Below are 24,210 nucleotides of genomic sequence, written 5' to 3' on the forward strand. Positions count from 1 at the left end.
ACTGTTGAATTGGGCTGAAAAGAATTAACAGGTCAAAAGAGTTAGTTAAAATGTGGTTACTGGCCAATTATCTGCAATTCATCTTGCTACCAGTTGTTTATAAAAATATATTTAAAATTCGATATTTTACGTGACTGGTGAGTCTTGTAAGCCAAAATGATCCGTAAAACAAAATTGTGTCTTTGTGTCGTATGAACAAATCTGTACTAAAACTAAATTTAGTATCACATCGTACATGCATGATCAGTTGTCAAACGAAAGTACGGTTGATATTCAAATGCATTATTTTTCTCTTTCCGGGATATCGTTTTAGTATGTTGATGCTGCATTAACAAATATAAGTGTATATAAAGTAAAATCACCAAAAATAAAATTTGTCATACAAATGTGTTACCGAATATTATCCAACACTGTGAATTGTTATTTGTGACATTATCGCACAATTAATTAACCACCAATAGAGAACATTCCACCATCATGACATACCATGATAAGCTGTATTAGTGGTGATAATATATACTTCGACAATTGCTCTATATCAGATTGAAGGGAAGCAACTCCTCAAACCCTATCGTTAAAATATCTACTTTTAAGCCCTGCAGAGTCATCTTTCCTTCATTAACATTTAAATGCGCTATGAAGCAAGTTTAGCGCATTATTTCAATCCTAGCATATACAATGTACTTTAAAAATGTCTTTTAAGATCCATAAAATTGATACATTGCATATGACCAATATACAAAAGCCTTAAAAAGGGACTTTGATATACATTACATACATAACAACATACATTGTCTGTACAATCAAACAACTTAACCATTGCTAATCCTTGTACAAATAGAGATGGAAAATTGGAAAACGTAGTGATGTCTAACAAAAAAGACAATATTGACCTAAAAAAGGCTACTTGACATTATAATGGTACTAAAACAAGGCTCCACTGGATAATTTAAGAATTTGATGTTGAAGAAGAAAGTGTAAAGACACAAGTCAGCTATTGATACATCAACGTTTTCCAATTTATATTGCTAGGCAATAAAGAGCAACTGTTAACTATACAACCATAAAACCAACTATACATATCTACAACCATGTTGAGTACAATTACTCAAAGATTAAAAGTATTACACATAGGTGAATAAAATACCAGTTGACCAGGTTGTTAAACATCCTCTATCTAGTTATTTACATAGATAAAATGAGCGTAATTTAAGAATTTCAAAACAGGATTTGGCAGTTATTCTAATCAAAAGTGAGTCGGAGAACACCAAAATAGTCTTCTCTAACAATGACATATTTTCAAAGTTTGGGTTAACTATACAGGCTTTCTGGGTGAGAACATGTGTAATATGGCTGTACACAGAACACTGAAACAGAACATGAGACTCATCTTCAATCGAGGCACAGAATGAAGATTTGCGATCATTTACATCTAAATTTTCATATCGTCCAGTTTCGATCCTAAATGATGCTACACCACACCTGAATTTACTAAACGCTGCACGATGATTTAAAGGCAGGATCATTTTACAATAATTTTCAGAACCATAGATGTGTTTTAACAAATAATATTTCCTAAGTTTATTACGTCCATTACCTCGACCACTTCGCTCACGATTAATAGTTGCATGCCAGTGTACTACAAACTGTTCAAAAATCTTGTCTCTTACAATTACAGGTAGTGCATAATTAGTATTCAAGCTACTCAAATCACAAAACTCTTCACAGTTTAAAACGCTAAGAATAGTTTAAACTAAATAGCACCAGTTTCTACAGTTACCTTTACCCTTGGATAGAGCCCAGAGTGCAATTCGTTTGTTAAGTCTGCATTCTTGCATTGCGGACAATCGACTCCAATGACTGCATATACTTTTCCACTGTCGCGCAATAGTAGGAACCCAACCCATTTCGCCTGCTACAGCTGCATTGGGAGTATATCTACCAACCCCTAGAAAAAAACCTCATCGCCCGATTATGTTCTGCGTTAATACATGAAAAGGATTTTGTTCCCCAAATTGCCGAGCCATACTCTATCACGGGCCAAACTAAACTATCACACAACTTTGTATAGACATCATTTGGAAACCCTCCTGCAGTTTTACATTTAGCAATAAGGAGCCCCAACGCCCGACTAGCACTCTGTGCAACCACCTTGGCTGTAATATTGAAGTCCAAATGGTCTTGCAATAAAATACCCAGGTAGGTATATCTATCAACGGTTGACACCACTGATTCACCACATTTGAAAACACTGTCACATTGTTGGATACTATTAGGTCTGAAGTGAACAACATTACTTTTCTTAATGTAATTAACCATATCATTTGACGAACACCGGCTATCTAAATGGTTTAACAATAATTGTAGACTTTTTTGACTATCTGCTAGTAATACAATGTCGTCTGCATATAAAAAATACAAATAATGTCTTCATCGACCTTTATACCTATACCAGTAGCTTTTAAGTAAGTAGCTAGATCATTAATATAAAAATTGAACAATAAAGGCGACAACGAACACCCTTGTCTTAAGCCACAATTCGACGTCAAACCAGTCTGTCTTTAATCCATTCAACCGGACACAAGAAGAAACTGAACTATGTAAAGATGTTATACAGGAGAACATTTTTCCATGTATTCCAATTTGTGTAAGACGTCTCCAAAATTTAGCCCTGTTAATAAAATCGTGCGCTTTTTTGAAATCAATAAAAGCGGTGTAAGTCGACAATCCAGATTTCTTCCTAGTGTCGATCAAAGTGGTCAAAGCAGATATTTGGTCTATAGTGCTGCGGTTTTTCTTAAAACCATTCTGCTCATCAACTAATATATTATTATCATCAGACCATTTAACCAATCTATTGTCCAAAATGTTACAATATAGCTTATACATTGAGCATGCAAGGGAGATCCCCTTATACGAAAGCGGGTCTCTTGGATCATTCATTGCTGATTTGGATATGGGATTTATTATACATTTACCCCAAATAGAAGGAATCACGCCCCTATTAAAACATATATTAAAAAGTGAATGTAAAAATAAGACAGAAGTATTATTCTTCAAAAACTCAACATGTATATTAGCAATACCACGGGCCTTTCCTAGCTAAGCATCTTTAATAACCGTCATTATTTAAAGGATACTGATACCATCATTAAATAGGGGCTCATTTACTGTGTCTGACTCATCAGCTATAATATTTATGTGTTCTTAATCATTTCTGCTGTATAATGTACAAAAATCCCTATTCCATTTATCCAAAACTTCTTTAACATCCTTCGATACCGACCCATCATCTAGAATAACTTCCATCGGGATACCATTTTTCTTATAATGACCAACCCCTATTCTACCAATAGATTTCAAGAACTGTGACTGGTTAACATAACAATCATTAAGCAATTCATTCTGTAATGAGTACCACTGTAGGCGTTTGCAACGCTGAACTCCTGTGTCAAATTTCTTACGCACCCCAATATAATTTGATTTCAGTACCTTTTTATCACCGTTATTTGGGCATTTCAACCAAAGATGTTCAGCTTTACAAACCTCAGACCACAAAACAGAGAGAGTGTCAAACAACGGTGCCGGTGGGTAAGACTCTCTAATCACCACTTTATTATAGATGTGAGTAAACTATTGCGAACGTATATAAGCATTGAAACACCAACGCACAATATAATTGTTTAATGGACACATTTCAGGGGCAGCAAAATAGTTACAGTTACATTAACATATATTTAAGTCCTTGTTGTACAATATCGATTTACGTCCGCACTTGACAAAATGACACACAGGTACATATTAAACAATCAATCGAAAAATGCAAGAGATCGGAAATATTTTCTAGGAACTCTGGAAGTGCTGTGGAAGACACTAACGTTTGCATGGCCAATATACGCAAATCGGCTAGTTAAACTTCTGAGCTCTTACGTTTATCTAAAAGATAAACAGTATAATATCGAGATGATGAAAAGAAGCTATTTGGTGATTATTCTACTGCAGCATTTGCGCAACTTGATGTCTCGGCCTAAGCAAGTTGTCGTCCATGTCATAAAATGTAAGTGTGCTATCTGGCGCGTGCATGCCAGGAAACAATGTAGCATCATGCAATGGAATTTGCGGAGTGAATATTAAGTTATCACAGATTGGTGTAACGTTCGGGATGTCTTGAACATCATACACAAATTCTTCTGACGAAGATGCCAGAGATGAAGCCATATAATCCATTGTGCAGGAATCAGTGTAAATTGAAAAGGCGGATTTTGACGAAAAACACACGGATTTCGTTGGCGAATAAGACATCCTATCTCCTTTTCTTGGTTGGATAGATTTTGTTTCTTTGCCAAAATCACTGATCTTTTTCATCGGTTGATTTCTGGTTTTGGCGCGTCGATTTTTAAACCAGATAAGAATGTGATCTCTCTTTAGGTCAAGATGTTTATCATGCAGCCGTCTTCCGTTTCCGGATATTTCGTTTTCACAAACAATTACTTCAGCATTCGGAGTTGTTCACGAGTGAAAGTAGTCCGTTCATAGCGTTGTTTTCCTATACTCCTGGCTATAGATTCTATTGAACGCGGTGTCGTAAGTTCCATCGTTCCTTGTTTTGTGCCTTTGCTACAATGTTAGTGTGTACTTTTGAGCTGTTCTGTTCTGTTAAAGTTGTCGACCCGCATTTAGATACATTTCTAAAATTCACACGAATGGACAACTGCTTACACGAAAGTGCGTAAAGGCAATCAAACGTTGTCACACCTATCTAGATTCATGCTTGCTTTTAAGTGTGAACAATAGACCAGTATTACCCAGAGATGACCTTTATTACATTGTAACAAACGTTTAAATCTCTGCTTACCGACCACAAAGTGAGATGCTACTATGGATGTAAATCACCGCTAATTGATATTGATATTCATCAACGATTAGTCTATGATGGTGACTGATGATTTAGATTGTGAAAAAAGCATTTTGGAATGAACATGTATCAGTCCCATCCCAAAGTACGCAAAAGCAAAGGAACAGCATCTATAAGTGGATGTTTGAGTGTAACATATGAGGGAAAATGCATAATTATATGCAAAAAATAATACATTTCAAAATCAATAACATTTATAAAAAAATACGATCTACCGAAACTTTTTTATTCATATTTACTATTTCACACATCGCGTTTAGTGTTAATATTTAAAAATTATTATTATAGTAAAATTTCTTTACAAAATATTGATATATTTATAAAAAATAATCAGGTCAATCTAACTTTCGCAGAATTTTAAAATGTTAATAAGACAATTTTTTCGGTTCGTCGTTGTTTCGTGGTCAATTCAGCTCTTTTTACTGAATATTTCGAAATTATAATCACTAATCCTGCGTCTTACATTCAGCGAAATAAAATTAAACCTTTTTCTTTGGTATTTCGCCACATATCGATGCCAATAAAATGTTTTACTTAATCTTACAGAGATGGATAAGCGTGTATGAATTTAGATCTGGTCGGAAAGATATAAATCATAATCGCTTTTTCGCCTTGCTATTAATAACCGTTAGCTTTAAAATAATCAACTAACTGACCGGATCTGAACAACTACAGGCCTTATATAATAAACACAAATAAAACCACGTTAGGCTGCTACGCCAATTATAAACGAGTATTCTGTATTCTAAATGAGCTAAGATCAAACATACACAACTATAATTATTCCTCGTTTTACGTAGTCCGTTTGAAGAAATGGTTCTACATGGCATAAAAGCATGCTGATACAAAATGCTCGTGCTTTTAACAAGGAGATTTTGAAAAACATTATCACAAAACGGCATCTAAGCCTGGTAATATGAAAAAGCCAAGTCTGCTCGGTATAAGTATCTAGAAGCTGTTCAAGTGTGTTCATCCTATATTTTATGGAAACTACAAAACAATACATAATACTCAGGATGCCTGTGTATCAACGCATATCGCAGTATATCAGGTAGCAAAATATATGTCCAACAGCATAGATATAAAACACAATTATAGTACAAGAATTTGTAGAACTTTAGGTTCACAGCTCGACTGTGAAACAGATATCAGATAAGTATTTAAGTGTTACTAAACTTGGAAGAGTTAAGCATACGAATATGCGAAGTTTATAAGCAACACATTTAATAAGGAATACATTTATTATACAAATAAGAAGTTTCGACCGGGTCATCTAGATCGACAGGTCAACCCTTAACCACTCGGGTCTTCAGGCATGTACTTTGGGGGCTTTTATTTCAACATTATTTTGTGATCAACTTTCACGATCAAATAAGCCTTGCAAAACCGTAGTTTCTCCGATGTTATCAGATGATTGCACATTAAAAGGTGTATGCAGTTATAATATATGAGCCAGGCTCTGTGAAAAGGGGGGGTTAATGAATGTTCGTAAAGTGTAGTCCCAGAATAGCCTGTGTCCGCATAGGCCAATCAGGGACGACTCTTTCCGCCTGAACTTGATTTTTGCTAAGAAGAGACTTTCTGTAAACGAAAAATACCATAAAAGCGGAAAGTGCCGTCCCTGATTAGCCTGTGCGGATTACATTAAACTCCCTTTTCACAGAGCATGGCCCGTATGATTTGTGTCGTCAGTTGAACTCCGCCCGTTGTGACCGAATATCCTTTTGTTTTGTAAATCTGGGACAAAGAGAAATTGTCAACTGGTCTTCCTTTGGACAGGTCCTTTAAAAATGATTTTTATTTTAATGTTATCATAAATTTCATGAAGGAAATCTGATCTGAAGTTTACTGTTAAACTTTGAAGTTACGATTCATGGTTAAGCTGCTGAAGACGAGAAATGATCATTCAGTGAGTGATACCGTCGGACCAACGTGCCGGCAGCTCGTAACAGTATATTTTCCTTAGCAATAACAACAAGTCAAGAATTGGACAAAAAAATACTTGTATACACATTTTAGACGTTTATTCATATTTATATTGTACATCAACAAATAACAAATGAAACATGTACAATAAAAATTGTCACAGCACATTAACAAATACCCAATAAATACTAAATACTGATAAATACATAATAACAATATTTATATTTTAAATCCTAATCCGCAATATTGTGCTGTTCGTAATTAAGTAGGTCAGAAAAAGAAATGCTCTGCAAGTCTTCTGGCAATGCGTCTGCGACCTTCATATTTGGTAAATTCAACCCAAGCAAGTCCATGATAGTCAACGTTGAACTGGAACATCGCGAAGAGAGATTGCATTCGGCCGATGTAGGATTGCTATATTGTAAGGCTTGACGATTGAACTCTGAAGCACATCGCAAGCTTTGATGAGTCAATTCACTTTCAGAGTATTGTTGATAACACATAAGTTGTTGCTCTGAGACTTTGTCATCGCTCGGAAATGGCGTATCAAAGGAAACGATAGGTGGAATGTATATGACTTCATCGTAAATGGGCGTGACTTCAGTGATTTCATCAACATCGAAGTAGTCCGGCTCTGTGCAATATACTGAAGGAACATCCGGGAAGATGAAAGTGTCCTTGCAACCAGCGTTGCTCTCCGCCGATACATGAGAGCTAGGCGGAAAGCAAAACGTCACCAGGGAGGCTAAATCTTCTGCTGGCATTGCCTTGTGTTTGATGTTAGTCTCCTTAGCAAAGTATGGCCTGGTAGAACCGATTTTTTTCTTTTGTTGGTTTCTGCTTTTGGCACGTCGATTTTTAAACCAGATAAGAATGTGATCCTTTGTCAAATCGAGTTTCTTCGACAGCAGCTCTCTTACTTCAGTTTCCGGATATTTCGTTTTCGAAAAGATTGACTCCAGAACCCGAAGCTGGTCACGGGTGAAAGTAGTCCGCTCACGGCGATGGGGCTCATTTTGTGCGGAGGAATCTGCTGTTGCACATTGTGTTGACTGTTCCATAATCTCAAAATAGCCAGTGTTGCTCGATAATACTTCTTTAAGCTGTTGAAATAGCTGTGATAATTCTGTCATTAAAGTTGTCAGAACAGAAATATATATACTTCACTTAATTTCACACGTTCGTTATACGTGTGAATAATATACTTTTAGATTATATTGCTTAACTCGTAACAAACACGTGAATCCCTGCTTACAAACAACAAAGTGAGATGCTTCTACAGATCTTTAGCGCCGCTGATTGGTTATTGATATACCGTTAGTGATCGATGATTTGATATTGATGGTGATACATTATGACTAATCATTTATTACCGACTTCATAGTTCAGATTTTAAACGATTATGAAAAACGACTATGGAAAGCTTCTCCAAAAAGTTAAACTACATCGATTAAATAAATTCATATTTATGTAATCCATTTCATTAACTATAGTTGCTACATTACACACAATAAATTTCGATTGTTTCATTACAAAATAAATGGTTTTATTTATTTATTTACTTTTAAAATAATACGTTTGAATACCAACTTGCTTCTTTTACTTCTCTAATATAGACACAAATAACGGTTTAAGTAATAATAACATATCACCAACACTTCCGATTGAGGGACTTTCTTCAAGACCACTAATGTCTAGTCCCAGAGCCGTTGAAGCCCCTTTTCATAATAACTAACAGCTCTGTGAAAACGGGGCTAAATACATGTGTGTAAACTGTTCTTCAAGATTAGACTGTTTAGTCCGCATAGGCTTATTAGGCTAAAAACAAGTTTAGCTGTTATGGAATTTTTCATTAAAATGAAATATCTTCCAAATAAAAATCAAGTCAAGTATCGTCCCTGATTGGCCTGTGCGGACTGCAAAGGTTAATCTGGAATAACAATTTTCGTACATGCATTAAGCCCCATTTTTGCATATCGAGGCTCTATTAAATGCATCTGTTCTTATCGATGAAAATTATATCACATTAACTTAAAACTGTTTCGTATGTAAGAAATGCACGTCGTTATGTCATGGAATGTAGACTTAACTGTATACCTGGGCTTAGTATAACGAGCAAATTTAAGTCAACAACTTAACTGTTCCTAAACATTTTAGATGAGTATGACCATCATGCTTACTTTGGTGTGCATAAGAGCTTTTATGAATTTTGAATGCGACTCAGACTTGAGTTTGAAGTGGAATATGTGAATATTATATTCGCAGAATTTTGAGATTGTTCGTGAGCTGACCGATATTCGCAGACCTCAGCTGAGTTGAACTCGATTGTCTTCTTCTGAGTCGAGCAGCAAAATTAAGAAGACACTGAGCCCAGGTACCAGATACAGCTGTTAAGTTTTTTTTACACTTATTTTTTCGAATCATTTTTACTGATTTGAATTATTTTTCATATTTTGGTTCTAAGATAACATTTACACGGAATCCTTCAAAGTTTTAGCTCAGTAAAGTACTCGTATGTGTGGAGCGAGGCTATAAAACTATATACCATCAGCTTTGGGCAAATGCAGTCTTTATATGATTAATGTAAACATAAACAGAAATAAGAAATATGAGTAAAGATAAAACTTTTAATCTATCGCAGAGGTCAACTTTAAACTAGACACATCGCTGCTGTATTGAATAAAATTCCCGTATTTGTTAAAGTACACGCAAAGCATACATTAAATGGGGCAATGGGTATGCTTTATATGTCATTGACGCCATAGATATCGAATATACCGCAAACCGACATTAAAGAAACATTTATGGTAATACATCAAATCGGTGAAATCACTACCAATGTTCGATATTGTGTAAACAGATGCAACTTTAGTTACGCACTTCAGTTTGCACCCAACTTCGGTACGCAAAATCCCAATAGCCAACACAATGCGTTGAATAAGTATTTTTTATACAGGGAAACGAAACGCCCTTTGTACATCCTTATTTTGATAGTTCTATCATCATTAGCATAGTCTTCGTCATTATCATCAACATCGTTTAAGGCAAAATCGAACATCATCAGCCTCAAATTCATTATCATCATTATTGTAATCATTTTAAAATAATATCATTTCCTCGGTATACATTTATTGGTTCCTACGGACTATGGTTGATACGCTAATTTTAACATTGGTTTCTGCGGTGTGTTTTTATAAATGGACAACGGTCCCCAAGTTATTTTGACATCCCGGACACTGCTTCCTATGACATCATGAGCTATAAATTGAATCAATTGAGAACGTTCTAATTGTTACTTGTGTTTTAAATATAACTCATAGGGTTTGTAGCGCAATTTATCGGGAAATCTTTTTCATAAATACCCGTGTTGAACATGTAAACAGTTCTCTTAAAATATAGCGATATACCGAAGAGGAGCGAGGCCGTACTCTAATAGAACATGTGTTTTAAATGTTGACACTCTGTCCCATGAATTTAAATAATAGAGGAGATACTGCTGAAAAATAGGGACGTACCTATTCCGGACATAAAAAGCGATGTGTACACATGGACTGTTAGGGACAACCGTTTTATAGTTAAGTTTATATTAAGTTTAATTTGAATCAGATTATAAATGCAATGGTGCTATACATATTTTACATGTATGTGAACGGATGAAAGAATTCCCCTTTTGTAACGGATTTGTATGCGTGTTTCAGAATATTTCAAGAAATATTTCAAACAAACACATGCATATCGAAACAAACTAATATGGTGTTGCACACATAAATATATTACACACAATAAGCCTGATCAAGAAGAAATTCAAAGTTAAACAATTGAATAACATTTACCTTCAAACTTATATCATTATTTGATTACGCAACCCAATAAGCGATTTTTTAATAAATTAAATGTAACCAAGACGTGTAAATGTTATTTTACTTTTTTTCAATGAAACAGGTATACTAGTATTTGTTCTATCTCATAATAATATATACGAATATAAGTATAATTATTTGTTTTAAATATAAAGTATGTCTGAGAAAACTACATTATATAAGACGAAGACCATATGAAAGTGCACTTTTGAAAAAAGGCAAAGAAAAATGCAAACATGCGTTCATCGAAATTGTTTTATTAAAATCACATTCTAACCATGTGATTACTTTTCTTTATACTTTATAATTGAAGTAAACATTCAAATAAAACCTACACCCCTCAGTCGAATTTCAAACATATACATTAAGTAACGTCTGATAAACATGCTATGTTTTACACAATGTATACATTTTGTTATCAGAAATAGCAAATATTCACACAATACATACAATACGATTGAAGTGCTTTCCACACAACCGACAGAAGATTGATATATACGGCCCTTGTTTTGCAGTGGCTCACTAGAAGATTGATCTATACGGCCCTTGTTTTGCAGTGGCTCACTAGAAGATTGATCTATACGGCCCTTGTTTTGCAGTGGCTCACTAGAAGATTGATCTATACGGCCCTTGTTTTGCAGTGGCCCACTAGAAGATTGATCTATACGGCCCTTGTTTTGCAGTGGCTCACTAGAAGATTGATCTATACGGCCCTTGTTTTGCAGTGGCTCACTAGAAGATTGATCTATACGGCCCTTGTTTTGCAGTGGCTCACTAGAAGATTGATCTATACGGCCCTTGTTTTGCAGTGGCTCACTAGAAGATTGATCTAGACGGCCCTTGTTTTGCAGTGGCTCACTAGAAGCTTATAGTATTGCCTTTAGAGTTCCCAAAAGATTACTTTGCATTTTAATGTTATAAGTCACTTTATGAAAGAAATACATATACTATTTATCTAAATAAGGATTATAACATAAACAATCAGACAATTTGTTAGAGTTTAGTTTGCTGGAACCATAAGACCATTATAGAATTTAACTTAAACTACTTCAAAATATACAAAATAATCTTACAGTACTTCAAATATATACAAATTAACATGAACGTACTTCAAACATATACAAACACAATACCAATCTACACAGCGAATGTAATACTCAATCGTTCATTTGATGTGACACTTTTGTAAAAAGCAACACTAAAAATAATTGCAAAATATATGTGCTCATGCTCAACCAAAAATGCTTATTTAAATTCAAACACATGAATGTAATCGTCCTCGTCACAGCCCACGATCAGTCGGTCTCGCTCTGAATCCACACACACCGACAATGGCATGTTGATATCAGCTATCAGAATTCTGTTTTGCCGATAATTCATGGACGACACCTGATGAACGTTATTTGAATCTTGTCCACAAATGTAGACGTTGCCCTCTGTGTCTGTAGCTAGGCCTCGGGTGTTATGCAAATGATTCTTTCCATAAGATCTATAAAACCATTCTCGGCCGCCAATTTCCTCTTCGCGCGCGTCAATATCATAACAAGAAACACGGTCATTCTCTGCTAGTAAGACAGAACCAGTCTCTAAAGTTAAGATTCTTTTAGCGTCCACTATGTGATATAGATCATCGTCTTCATCATCTGAATCATCAACGTCTATATAAAACCCGCGATCGATTCTGCTACCGTCTCTGATTTCGATAGTAACGCTTTCTGATTCGACATTATCAACACTGTCTTCCTGTGTCAAGAACAATATAATTACTTTTTGATCAAAATGCGATATGCTCACAGGCCACAGCCGAGTTGGGTATCCACCCGTCTTAAACAATTCTCCATCGACGTTAATCCCAAATCTGGAAACTTGTTTTTCGTCAGAGCAACAGACGTAGATGTCATCATCAACTAGACATACATCTAGTGGAGACCCAGAAAGCGTGTACTCGTCAATAACCTCGAAATCGCTTGACAACAACTTTATCGCTTTGTTTGATCTGTCTGCCAACAGAATTTTCCCATCAGAAAATATTTGAATAGCTGTAATGCGGGACAAATATGCATCACTGTTGTTCCCAATGTAATATGACGATTTCTCGCCAACCAACCGTTCAATAAACGGTTTTGTAATACTTGGGGTTGCTTCATCAAACATTGTACAATGCACAGCACGTAATTCATCCTTTTGTACTGTTGGTGGAGACAAAGATCCCCTGTCAACTGTCTGGACTTCCTGATTGCATTTCGAAATAAAATATTCACATTGGATTCCAATGTCTCGCACTGACTGGTTGAACAAATGTTCATTTATTTCATTACATTCAGGAAATTCTACAACTTCATCGCTCGCATTTTCTATTTCAGAGCTGCTTTTCTCCCCGATGGTCAATGAAATATTGCAAATATTGGAAAATCTAGGTAACTGTTCAATTATGTCAATTAAATATTTCGTATCGTCATACGTTTCCAAAAGAGTAATTTTCCTCGCGATTTCCTTGGAAGTCGCATCAACATGGCATGCAGCAAGAACGCATTCCTTAGCACTCCCATACTTATGAGAGGTTTCATGTAAATCTTTTATTCTTCTTAGCTCCGTGTACATACTTTTGGCATCATTTATGTTCGATTCAGTGATATTAGTTTCTTTGTTCACCAATTGTGTGATTTCATCTTCCAACAGTTTAGTGTGTGTTTCAATCTTCTCTATCAACAATTTCGCATTTTCTTGAGCTTCTTTTATTATTCTTTCCCTGTCTTCCTGCATGCGCTTCAAATATCGTTCTCGATTAGAAGCAAATTGCTCTATTTGCGATTCTAGATTCAAAATACTTTCTTCAACTACGACATCTTGTTTAGGATTATCTCCGGTATTCGGGGCGCACAATTTGTCCAATTTACACTTATGGTGTTTATCTGTGATGCATATGGCACATACATTTGTGGAGTGTTCAGCACATATAAATTCTATGTCGTATTCAGGATGAAGTTTACATTTCACAAGGGCACGCAATCCAAGAAATGGTTCAGCATTAGCAGGCATTGTATCCCCTTGAAGTACTACATGTGAACGTGTAACCTTTATTCTCGTATGATTCACTAGGCAGCGTTTGCATAAAAAATCAGTGCAGTTAATACAAAAACCAATTGCGGGTTCTAGAAGGTTATCAAATGTGCACAAATCGCAAACTTTAGTTACTTTTTCACGTTTTGTCCCCGGTGATGATAAATGTTCCTCCTCGAGTTGGGGACATGCAGGTTTACCTGTGTCAGAGTGTATTTCTTGACCCAGTTGCTGCATACATTGCGATTTCATAATATTAACGTGTAGCTGGAATGAATCTTCCGTCTTTTCCTCCATGTTTTAGATATAAGAGTCACCAATTCTAAAACAAAAATTTACACCAGTAACTTTCGCTTGTAACACAATACATTATAGAGCTGAACACATGATAAGGTCAGTCCAATGCAAAACATAAATTGACAGAAGACGTAATCTTAAAATATGTATAAATTTTGGATTCAACCGTAGATTAACAAATTATCATAATACATGTAATTATAGATAACGCACTAAAGACTATACGAAAGCAAAACATGTTATCCATCAGCGTCCGTGTGTACGCTGTTGTCCTAAATGATTTAATGAAACTATAATTGCGAGGCATTGCAGCCGATTTAAATGTTAAAAAAAGATTTTTTTAATCAAAGGTACTTCGGAGACATCTTATATTAGTCACACATTGTCTTCCATGAAAAAAGGCAGGGTTAATGGTACGTCTAGCCCCTCCAATATATATGTATATGATCCAAAATAAACACTTCACTATGTGTATTGGTCGCCGCTATTAAATTCCGCTTATCTGTGACCAAAGCAAAGCACATGTACACAAAGATAAAATACAGGAATTAAAAAAAAAAATTTGGGGGGGGGGGGGGGGTTCAGATAAAGACTTTAAGGGGGCATCTCGGTCCTAACACGTTTTTTTAATTAATATTTTTCGAACAATCCGGTGTTCGAGAATGTTCGTTTTTAGTTGTTCGCAAGTATTATTTTATCACATGTGTTTATTTTATAAATATCCCAGGACATCTTTATCACCAAAATATAACAATATTGTTGATGATAAAGTATACATTTTGAAGTACATGTAAGTTGTTTTTAGCATAAATAATGTTAATGACGATGAGAAATATTTGTGAATACCAAAATGTGATCACGGGGTAAATTTCACTGCACTATGACCTATGACCTATATGGAGTTGTCCGATAAGGTAATGGGTGACTCAGTGTACCATGAAACTTGCAATACAAACATTATAATATTATTTGGTGGAAATTAAAAACCGCTAACATTTTTCAATACGCAAAACATTTGTTTGTCAATGCATAATAGTTGATTTGGTAAATTCATGTTTTGAACATGTAACCGAGACTCAGACTCCCGAAGAATCTGTTAAATGCTAATTAATTGTACTGAATAATAGATACGAAATATCGCTATTAAAATCTGTACTTTACCGATTATTCCATGTTAGTCCATTTTTGTCATTCACTTCACCAAAAAACTACTTGTTATGATTCCACAGAACGTCGTACTTAAAAAAGTTAATAAAGATAACTGTTCTAGACTGTGGATAAAAACGTTAGCACGTTAAAACTTGAAGAATTCGTAATAAGAATAACCACTACAAATACACAATAAATGTATTGTTGAGAAACAAATATTCTTTAAGCTGTTTCTTAAATTATAATCTTACCTTTGTTTTATGAATAATATACTTAACAAAATCTCTTCACATCAATCCATAGTACATCCGCAAACGTGGCATGAACGTTATGCAACCCGTGTAAATCTATACCGATATGGATCATGCACATAATGAATCAACAGTATGGTGAGGCGTTCGGTAAGAAAATTCAAAACAAATCGTTAACAATATCGTTTGACGAAGAAAGCTAGCTCTTGTGACTTTTACCATATTTAAATTCTTTTTTTTTTCATTTAGAGTAAAACATAAACGTAATTTTGTTATGAATTTATTTTTTAAGTGATTAATAAAACTAAATATCATTACATATGAAGGAGTGTTATAGCACTTATTACATCAAAAACAAACACCAGCCCTTGACAGAGGACATACATATATGTCGTCTTGTTGTATAAGACTTGTCTTGGAGAAGTGTAAGAAAGATTCGGCCTGAATCTCTTTCCTCACATTCGTTTAAGTGTTTGATGTATTTACCCTTATAAGTATAATAATAATAATAATAATCATAATAATAAAAGCTTTATTTACAGAAGGTTACACATAAAGATAATGACACATTATAAATATTATGCAGATGAATCAATACTTTTTTACAATGTGGCCTTCTAAAATCACATACAGGTCTATAACAAATAAAACATTCAAACAATATTTTCTTACATCCATACATAACACACATTTTGCCTTTTAGACAGACACACGTGAAATATCATTGATTAGAAAATAACATGACATATCATTGATTAGAAAATAAATGTGTTTTATATTGCCCTTTAATTTTGTTTATCCTTTTTTATCATTACACTTACCAATAATCCAAACGGAATTCGTTATGGCTCAATACAATTCTTAGTTATTCGTTACTACCATGTGACAGGGTTTGTTCAACAAACTGCAAAAAAACATAGGTTTAGTGATACTGGTGTTATCTGAAAGAATAATGTCCATTGCAGGTTTTGGTAAAAAGACGAACATTTGTCAAATGTCATTCCTAAACACTTTGCTTTATTGAAACTCGTGCAATTGTTCCAAACGTTTCATGTCAACCTATGTGCCTGGAATGTATTTTTGTAAATTGTGAAATTTACCCGACACCAAACAAAGACGAATATCACAATAACAACGCTGAAACATTTGAGCATTTCGTTATAAGCAGAGACCAGATCAACTTAAAATCTATTATTGTTTCATACTAAAGCTCTTTAGTTCCGATGTTTACATAAATAAATTAATAGCATTTAATTGCAAACTTAAACAAGCCAATTCGTTGAATTGATATCCCCCACAAAATAAATATATATGGAATGGATGCAAATCCCTTGGTAAACGGTATACTCATAACACATAATTAAGTGTAGGTTAATTGTTTTTATGCATTGCAATTCTCCTATCGATATATAAATATACATCTATATGAAGTTTCGTGTTGAAATCTTGCATTGTTTCTAAGATACAGCCTTGACATTTATATCAAATTACAATCTTTTAGCGTATCTAATATATAACTTTAAACAGTTACATCATACAAAAATAACAAAGGGTAGTTACTCTTAGTTAATAAAGTGTAGGGTTATGGTTCTTGTGCATGGCACTTCCTCACATATATTTCTACACATCCATTCATGTTGAAATGTTGTATCGTATCTTAGATATAGCCCTTACAAGTGTCATCATACAAAAACAACAAAGGACATTAACTCTTATTTAAGAAAGTGAATGATTATGGTTCTTAAGCATGGCACTCTCCCCTCATTAATATCAATACACCCATGAAGTTTCATGTTGAAGTCTAATAGCTCTAGTGACATTAATTTAAATGGTTATTCGTCTTAAAACTTCTTCAGAAAAATTCAGCACAGAAAAGCTCGAATAAATAAAGGCGGCATTGTATTGTATATAAAAGAAGATTTAAGTAAAGGTATATTACAATTTAAAAAAATCATTATGATATTATAATATGGTTAAAACTCATATTGGCACAAGATGTCTCCAGTATATAACACATGTAATGTTGATCTTTTTGAAATGTTAGAAAACTATATCACTTATTTTTCGGAATGTGGTAAAAATTGTGTTACTGCATCGTCGGATACCCACGTTCGACCCATTCCGTTACTCTCCATTTATCGATGCTGGAGAGTAACGGAATAAATTAGTCGTGGGTATCCGACGATGGTGTAACTGATGATCTCAATAGTAGTGTTGGAAATAAAAGTGATTATATTGTAATATTAGACCTATGCCATTCAACATGTCTACGTATTGTTAATGGTAGATTTGGAAACGGATGTAAATATACTTTTTATTCGAATAACGGTTCGTCTGTACCTGGTTTTGTGTTAGCAAACGAATACAGCTTTTCAAGTATATCTGATTTTACGGTGCATGATTTTAACGAATTTAGCAATCACGCCCCGTTTAAAACTAAGTAAATCATCAGAAAGTGAGTGTACATGTATTTTGAACGAATGTTTTCTTTAATGCAGTGACATTTTATCAACCCATTTGTGTGATGTGTTTAACGGTATTTTTGTATCAGGATTCTTCCCCGATACGTGGACATAATCCCTATGAATAAAAAGGTGCTATTAATGATGTATATAATGGGCCAAGGCAAATGTATGCCCTGTCTATAAGAAAGGAGACACCAGTGACCCGTTAAACCATCGTCCTATCTCTTTGACCTGTATCCTCTGTAAAACCCTAGAACATGTAGTTGCTTCTCACCTTTCAAAGCACTTCAACATCCACAAAATTTTGTATGAACTCCAGCATGGCTTTTGAGACCGACGCTCCTGTGAGACACAACTGATTGAGTTAACGGACCAGCTTGCCAACAACCTAGCCGCAGGCCGCCAAACTGATCTTATCCTTCTTGACTTCAGCAAGGCCTTTGACAAGGTGAACCATCTGAAACTCCTCTATCTCCTCCAAGAATATGGCGTTGCCTCTCAGGTTCTAGTCTGGACCCGTTCCTTCCTCTTTGGTAGAAGTCAGACAGTCGTATTGGATGGTGAGTGCTCCACAGAAGTCCCAGTAACCTCTGGTGTCCCCCAAGGCTCTGTCCTTGGACCACTTCTCTTTCAGATTTTGCATCTCTGCAACGAGACCTTAACAAGCTACAGGAATGGGAACACGAGTGGGACATGGAATTTAAACCGTCCAAATGGCATGTCCTACACATCACAATCAAACACAGCGGCATTAAACACAGTTACTTTCTCCATGGCCAGGCTCTTGAATCTGTCTCTGATGCTTAATATCTTGGACTCGATCTCTCTTCTGACATCGGCTATAAAACACACATTGACAGAATCCCCCAAAATGCAAACAAATCACAAGCCTTCATTAAAAGGAACATTACAACACAAAATAAAAAGGTACGAGAACAGCATACAAGCCTCTGGTCCGACCACAAGTTGAGTACGCTTCCACTGTCTGGGGCCCATGGACCAAAACTGTCATCGATCAAGTGGAAAGTGTGCAGATAAAGGCTGCATGCTGGGTGCAACGAGATTACTCTCCCTTTTCCAGTGTATCGGCCATGGTACAAGATCTAGGCTGGAGATCGCTCGCAGATCGTAGAAATGACAGCAAACTCATCATGTTCTACAAAATCAATCACAACATTGTTGCCTTACCTCTCCCACAATATATACAAGCACCAATCCGCTTCACTAGACACATGCACCCACTGTATCTACAAAAGGTACAGACAGGATCACTCTACCACTATTACTCCTTTTTACCACACAGCATCTCATTATGGCACAATCTCTCAGCTGATATTGCTACCCTACCGGATCTTGCGAAGTTTAAGAGGGCAGTGGTAAAAGTGCGGTACTAGTCCTTAAATGATGTTTTTTAACCCTCACTTTTATCTGTGACTTTAACCCAACTCGTTTAACCACTTGATTTCTCTCCTTTTTCTGGAGATTTCAAGCTTTTAGTCTCATTACCCAACCATATCCGTTGTTAGGTCCCTTTAGCTTTTTTACTCTCACTAATGTTCCTGACGCGCACCTTTTCCCTGTTTATAATACACGAAAGAGCGGTTGGCAGTAAACAGAGATAGATAGATGGATGGATGGATGGATGGATGGATGGATGGATGGATGGATGGATGGATGGATGGATGGATGGATGGATGGATGGATGGATGGATGGATGGATGGATGGATGGATGGATGGATGGATGGATGGATGGATGGATGGATGGATGGATGGATGGATGGATGGATGGATGGATGGATGGATGGATGGATGGATGGATGGATGGATGGAAGGACGGATGGAAGGACGGACGGACGGACACAGACAGACAGACAGACAGGCAGGCAGACAGGCAGACAGGTTGGCATACAGGCAGACAGACAGACAGACAGACAGGCATATACATATAAAATGATATTCATCTTCTTAATCAAATTCATTACAACAATAACTTTCATTTTGTGGAAAGTTATTCTGAGCGTATCTGCCAGTTTGGATTCTCAATGGGTGTGCATACACTCTTAATCGTACAAAAAAGCGCAGACGTCTAGGAAGTAAGTCTAAATATTATTAATTTAGAAAGTTTTTTTATAAACGTTATCTAGTTGTGAGCTGTTATGCATTTAACCCCACCTATCATGTTAAAAGTTATCAACAAGCCTACATTTTGAATTCGTTAATAAAACTATTAACGTGCACAACGTTTGGATTTTCAAATACATAACCAAATCCAAATTATTTAACATGTTCTTGACATTTGTGACCCAATTTGTATAACCTTTATTGCAATCGTTTGAAGCTTGTTTGTAAACAATTTGCATTATTATATTTTGATCGTTAACAATTTTGAACCAGTACTTTATAATTTTAACGAACCTGTTTACATATAATGTACGTCTACCTTATTCTCCATAAAAAAGCTACGTTACATGTAATTATTTTGTCAACACTTGAAAACAAAATATCACATTCGGCATCGTCTAATGTGGCATTTTGTTTTTAGGGTTATCAAGATCAGTGTCAAACATGCTGCCATGAAACATGCATAAGCGATTAATATGTTTATAATGTTAGCAGATATGTTGTGTTTTACATTAATTGTTTCTAGTTTGTGTTACATAATGTTATCACTACCGTTACCAAATTGAAAATACCGTTACGATTTATCATTACCGTAACAGCAAAGTTTAAGTGATTTCTAAGAATAAGGCTCATATTCTAGTTTTTTTAATCTGTGACATCGGTAAATAATAGGTTGAATATTATGTGTATGCGCAAGAACCGTCTCAAATGTTTCGCTTGATAAATGGCAATACAATAGCAAAAGTGCGCATTTTTGTAGTATTTTGAAGTTCTTGCGTATATGTATAAGTCTTGGGTACATTATTCATAACATGTTTTCAAAAGCGGCTGTATTTAAAACATGAAAATTAAATTTCTTCATAAAATCGATAATTTTGTAGCACTACCGTAATTACTCTATGTTTTCGGACACTCTAAGTTTTCGGACACCCCCTTTTTTAGCATAAATAATTATTTTTCATGACTCTTAATTTTCGGACACACGATTTTTTCGTCCATTATTTGTGTCTCTAAGTTTTCGGACAGAATATTTTACAGCGCTATTTTACCAAATTTCGGTCCTGTTTTCGATATCTAATGACACTTCGATCATGGGGTTTTACAACCAGATTAACATCCTAAAACATGGAAGGTGCATGCCTGAGGGCAACGGACCATTACATTGCGTTATTGGGTATATAACCTTATAAACCGGTATAAAACAATGGTTTCGCCCGATAGCATAAGCGTTATGACACTTACCGGGGGCAGTACCAATTAACAGTTCAATTATCTACCGCAATGGTCCTACCCCTTCTAAGTAAAATAACTGTGACAAATACTAAACGCTTCAAAGTGTGATGCACCCTATTGCAAGTTTTGCGAACAATGAAAGGTGTTAGAAAACAACTATCTGAAATGAACAAACAAAGAATTCATAGTTTGCTTTTTTGCGTTAATTACAGGTTCTTATTAGCGAGTATCGGTACGTCACATTCTCATCTTTGAACTCGTTGGTCAGAGTACCATCTTGTTGTAACTTTCTGTCAAATAAATTTAGCATTTAAAATTATTTAAAATGCAGTGCAACTATATATAACCGTAAGTAATACTATACGGCATGGTATTTTACAAGCGCATGCTATTACCGGTAGTCGTTGATACAATGGGCGCTATTTTCGGACACTTCAATTTTCGACTCTAAGTTTTCGGACACCTGCATTTTGTGAATATTTTTCGTATCTATGTTTTCGGACACGAAAAAAATTAATTATTTTTAAGTGTCCGAAAACATAGAGTAATTACGGGTAGCTATTATTTGTTAAATAAAGCATGTTTTAATATTTGTAACGGTTATGATATTTTTTCTTGACAGATGTTCAATAAAATAATATGATTTTCATATTTGTTGTGATCAATTCGCCCAATACCTAAAAGGCCATGCGATTAATATATTTCAATCATATAAACCCTTCTAAACTTTTATTGCAAGCTATGTATTCATAAGTATCAAGTGGTTTCTCTCGTATGTTTTTATATATATTGACTGGTATTAATTTTGTTGTTGTTGTTTTTTCCAAAAATTAATTTTCATCACGTCGGTGAGGTTTTTTTTCAAGCGATGTTAAGTATTTAAGAATCGTTAAATGTCACGTTATCTATAGGCACTGTGCGCTTGCAATTTTACACTGAATCGTTAATTGTAATACACCGTTTCATTCAAACGATAACAGACGCTACGCACACCTATTGCTTTAAAAATGATATTGAACCATGATTAATGCCGATGTGAGGCTGCAAGCCGATACAAATACAAAAAGGATAACACTATCCAAAGTACACTGCAACCCAGCGGTACCCAGCTTTGCTTTCATACTCACTAAGAAAAACATCATTAAATGTATGTAACTGATGAAGATGATATTATGTTATCTACAAAACAAATATTCCTTAGGTTGCCTTTTTCAATGAGTATGCAGAAACTTGCATTATTCTTATATATGATGTTTTGTTTTCGTCTGCATTTTTTTCGGAGACAGCTGCCTTCCCTTGCCTTAGCGTGGCTACGACGCTGGCATATGCTATTATATTAAGCTTAAAATAAACTTACACAACAAAGGTTAGTTGTGGCTTCCATAACTTTAAATGTCGCTTTTTTTTATTTTTGACTGGCGCGACTTTATAGTTATGGACCAACCTATTAGGAAAGTCAACCAGAAATTCCCGAAAAGTTGACAGTTAACAAAGACCGGTCCAAAACAGCTTTTAAATGCAGTTGTTGGCCCAAATCAACCACTTGATTGAAAAGATTGACATTTTTCACATTTAACTGTTATATTCTTTCACAAAATACTATCTAAAACATTTAAAATGTATCTATTCTGCTCTTACATATCGAGAAAAACAGCGATGCGACAGACTTTCTTGAAATGCGAATCTCCCGAGATTTCACGGTCATATGACGTTATTTCTATTTTTAGTAACAAACCATGTGCTCAGGTGTTTTCAAATTCAGAATGACATTTCCCGGTATTTTAATTATTCTGGCTTATTTTGTAAACAAATTGTAGTGTCAATACAAAGTCAAAGTAAATATTATATAAAACTACCTGATTCACAATGAAATCAGTCTTATAATCCACCAGACGTAAGTTGTTAATCACAAATAATAGATTTCAGAAAACGAAAGTAATGTTTACAATTTCAGCATAAAATGTCAAGGTTTATCCGAAAGTATCCAAATGAAAACTCGTCACGTGACAAAGCGACAATGGCGTCAAAATTGTGAATTTCAGACTGATGAGAGTTATTTTCATCTATTGTAAGATGCATTTGAAACATTTGAACCTTAAAATATTCCTCGATGCAGTAATTTATATTCATTCACCAATATATGTAGAAATGTATCCAAGAAAATGAGCTTTCTTTGATTTATAGCGTGACATAAATATGTTACGACTCTGGTTGACTTTCGATACGGGGTTAGCTTCAGCGTACAGGTCTGTCAATACTATATAAACTGTACGCTGAAGTTTCTTTAGCTAAACCAAGGTATGTAATTGGGCCTATACAAAAGATACTGCAGTGTCTAATGCGTGAGTAATCGTGATGGTGCTAGAAAGATTTTTATATACGATGCTACATCTCTGAAGCTTTTTTATCAAACACGAGATGTAGCTGATGCTGTTCTTACCATGGATCTGTTTATTGTAAATAAAACTGAAATGCATTATATTTCATTGATTTGAATGGTGCTGCTATACTGCTATTTGTATTTGCAGTTAAATATATTGGTAATGTTAATGCTTTGTTAATACCTGTACGCCAATTTGATGTATATAGCTCATTGAAACCGGTTTAACCCCCCAATTATCTGCATTGACCATTCCAGACCCAATCCCAAGTTTTATAAATGTTTGTTTGTTTGTTTTTATCTATACGTCTTTTTCAAGGACCACGTGCTATTTTAAGGCTTCTCTTCCGCTGAGGTTTTAATTTGTATATACATATATTTCATGTACCGGAAATACTCTACCTAGAACCATTAAAAAGTAATAATGTCGATACGTGTAAAACGTATCTGTAAAGTATCAAAAATTATGTATAGTGCAATATGTTAAACAATTGTTATTCCTATTTCCCCTTACTCCTTGTCTTTGGAAAATGTTATATGTCACAAAATTCG

The 24,210-nt window shown here is 35.0% G+C and overlaps 1 protein-coding gene across 5 annotated transcripts; it reads right to left on the reverse strand.

Annotated features, from left to right (window-relative positions):
- Positions 1–365: 365 nt before the first annotated feature.
- Positions 366–23,564, reverse strand: LOC127867804 (uncharacterized). Of its 5 annotated transcripts, none has more exons than XR_008043664.1 (3): positions 23,135–23,564; positions 1,781–1,948; positions 366–1,367 (listed from the first exon to the last, which is right to left on the reverse strand). XR_008043664.1 is itself a non-coding variant. In XM_052409260.1 (2 exons), exon 2 carries the CDS (start codon positions 14,056–14,058, stop codon positions 11,947–11,949), a length of 2,112 nt encoding a protein of 703 aa, XP_052265220.1. In that variant the 5' UTR covers positions 14,059–14,083; positions 15,459–15,571; the 3' UTR covers positions 10,943–11,946. The 5 variants fall into 5 exon arrangements, 2 of the variants coding, with proteins under 2 accessions (XP_052265220.1, XP_052265219.1); XR_008043662.1 differs by lacking the exon at positions 23,135–23,564 and adding an exon at positions 15,459–15,536; XR_008043663.1 differs by lacking the exon at positions 23,135–23,564 and adding an exon at positions 15,220–15,451.
- Between the last annotated feature and the right edge of the window lie 646 nt (positions 23,565–24,210).

Source organism: Dreissena polymorpha, chromosome 2 (genome assembly GCF_020536995.1).
Source record: "Dreissena polymorpha isolate Duluth1 chromosome 2, UMN_Dpol_1.0, whole genome shotgun sequence".
In the NCBI taxonomy this organism is placed as follows: Eukaryota; Metazoa; Mollusca; class Bivalvia; order Myida; family Dreissenidae; genus Dreissena; species Dreissena polymorpha.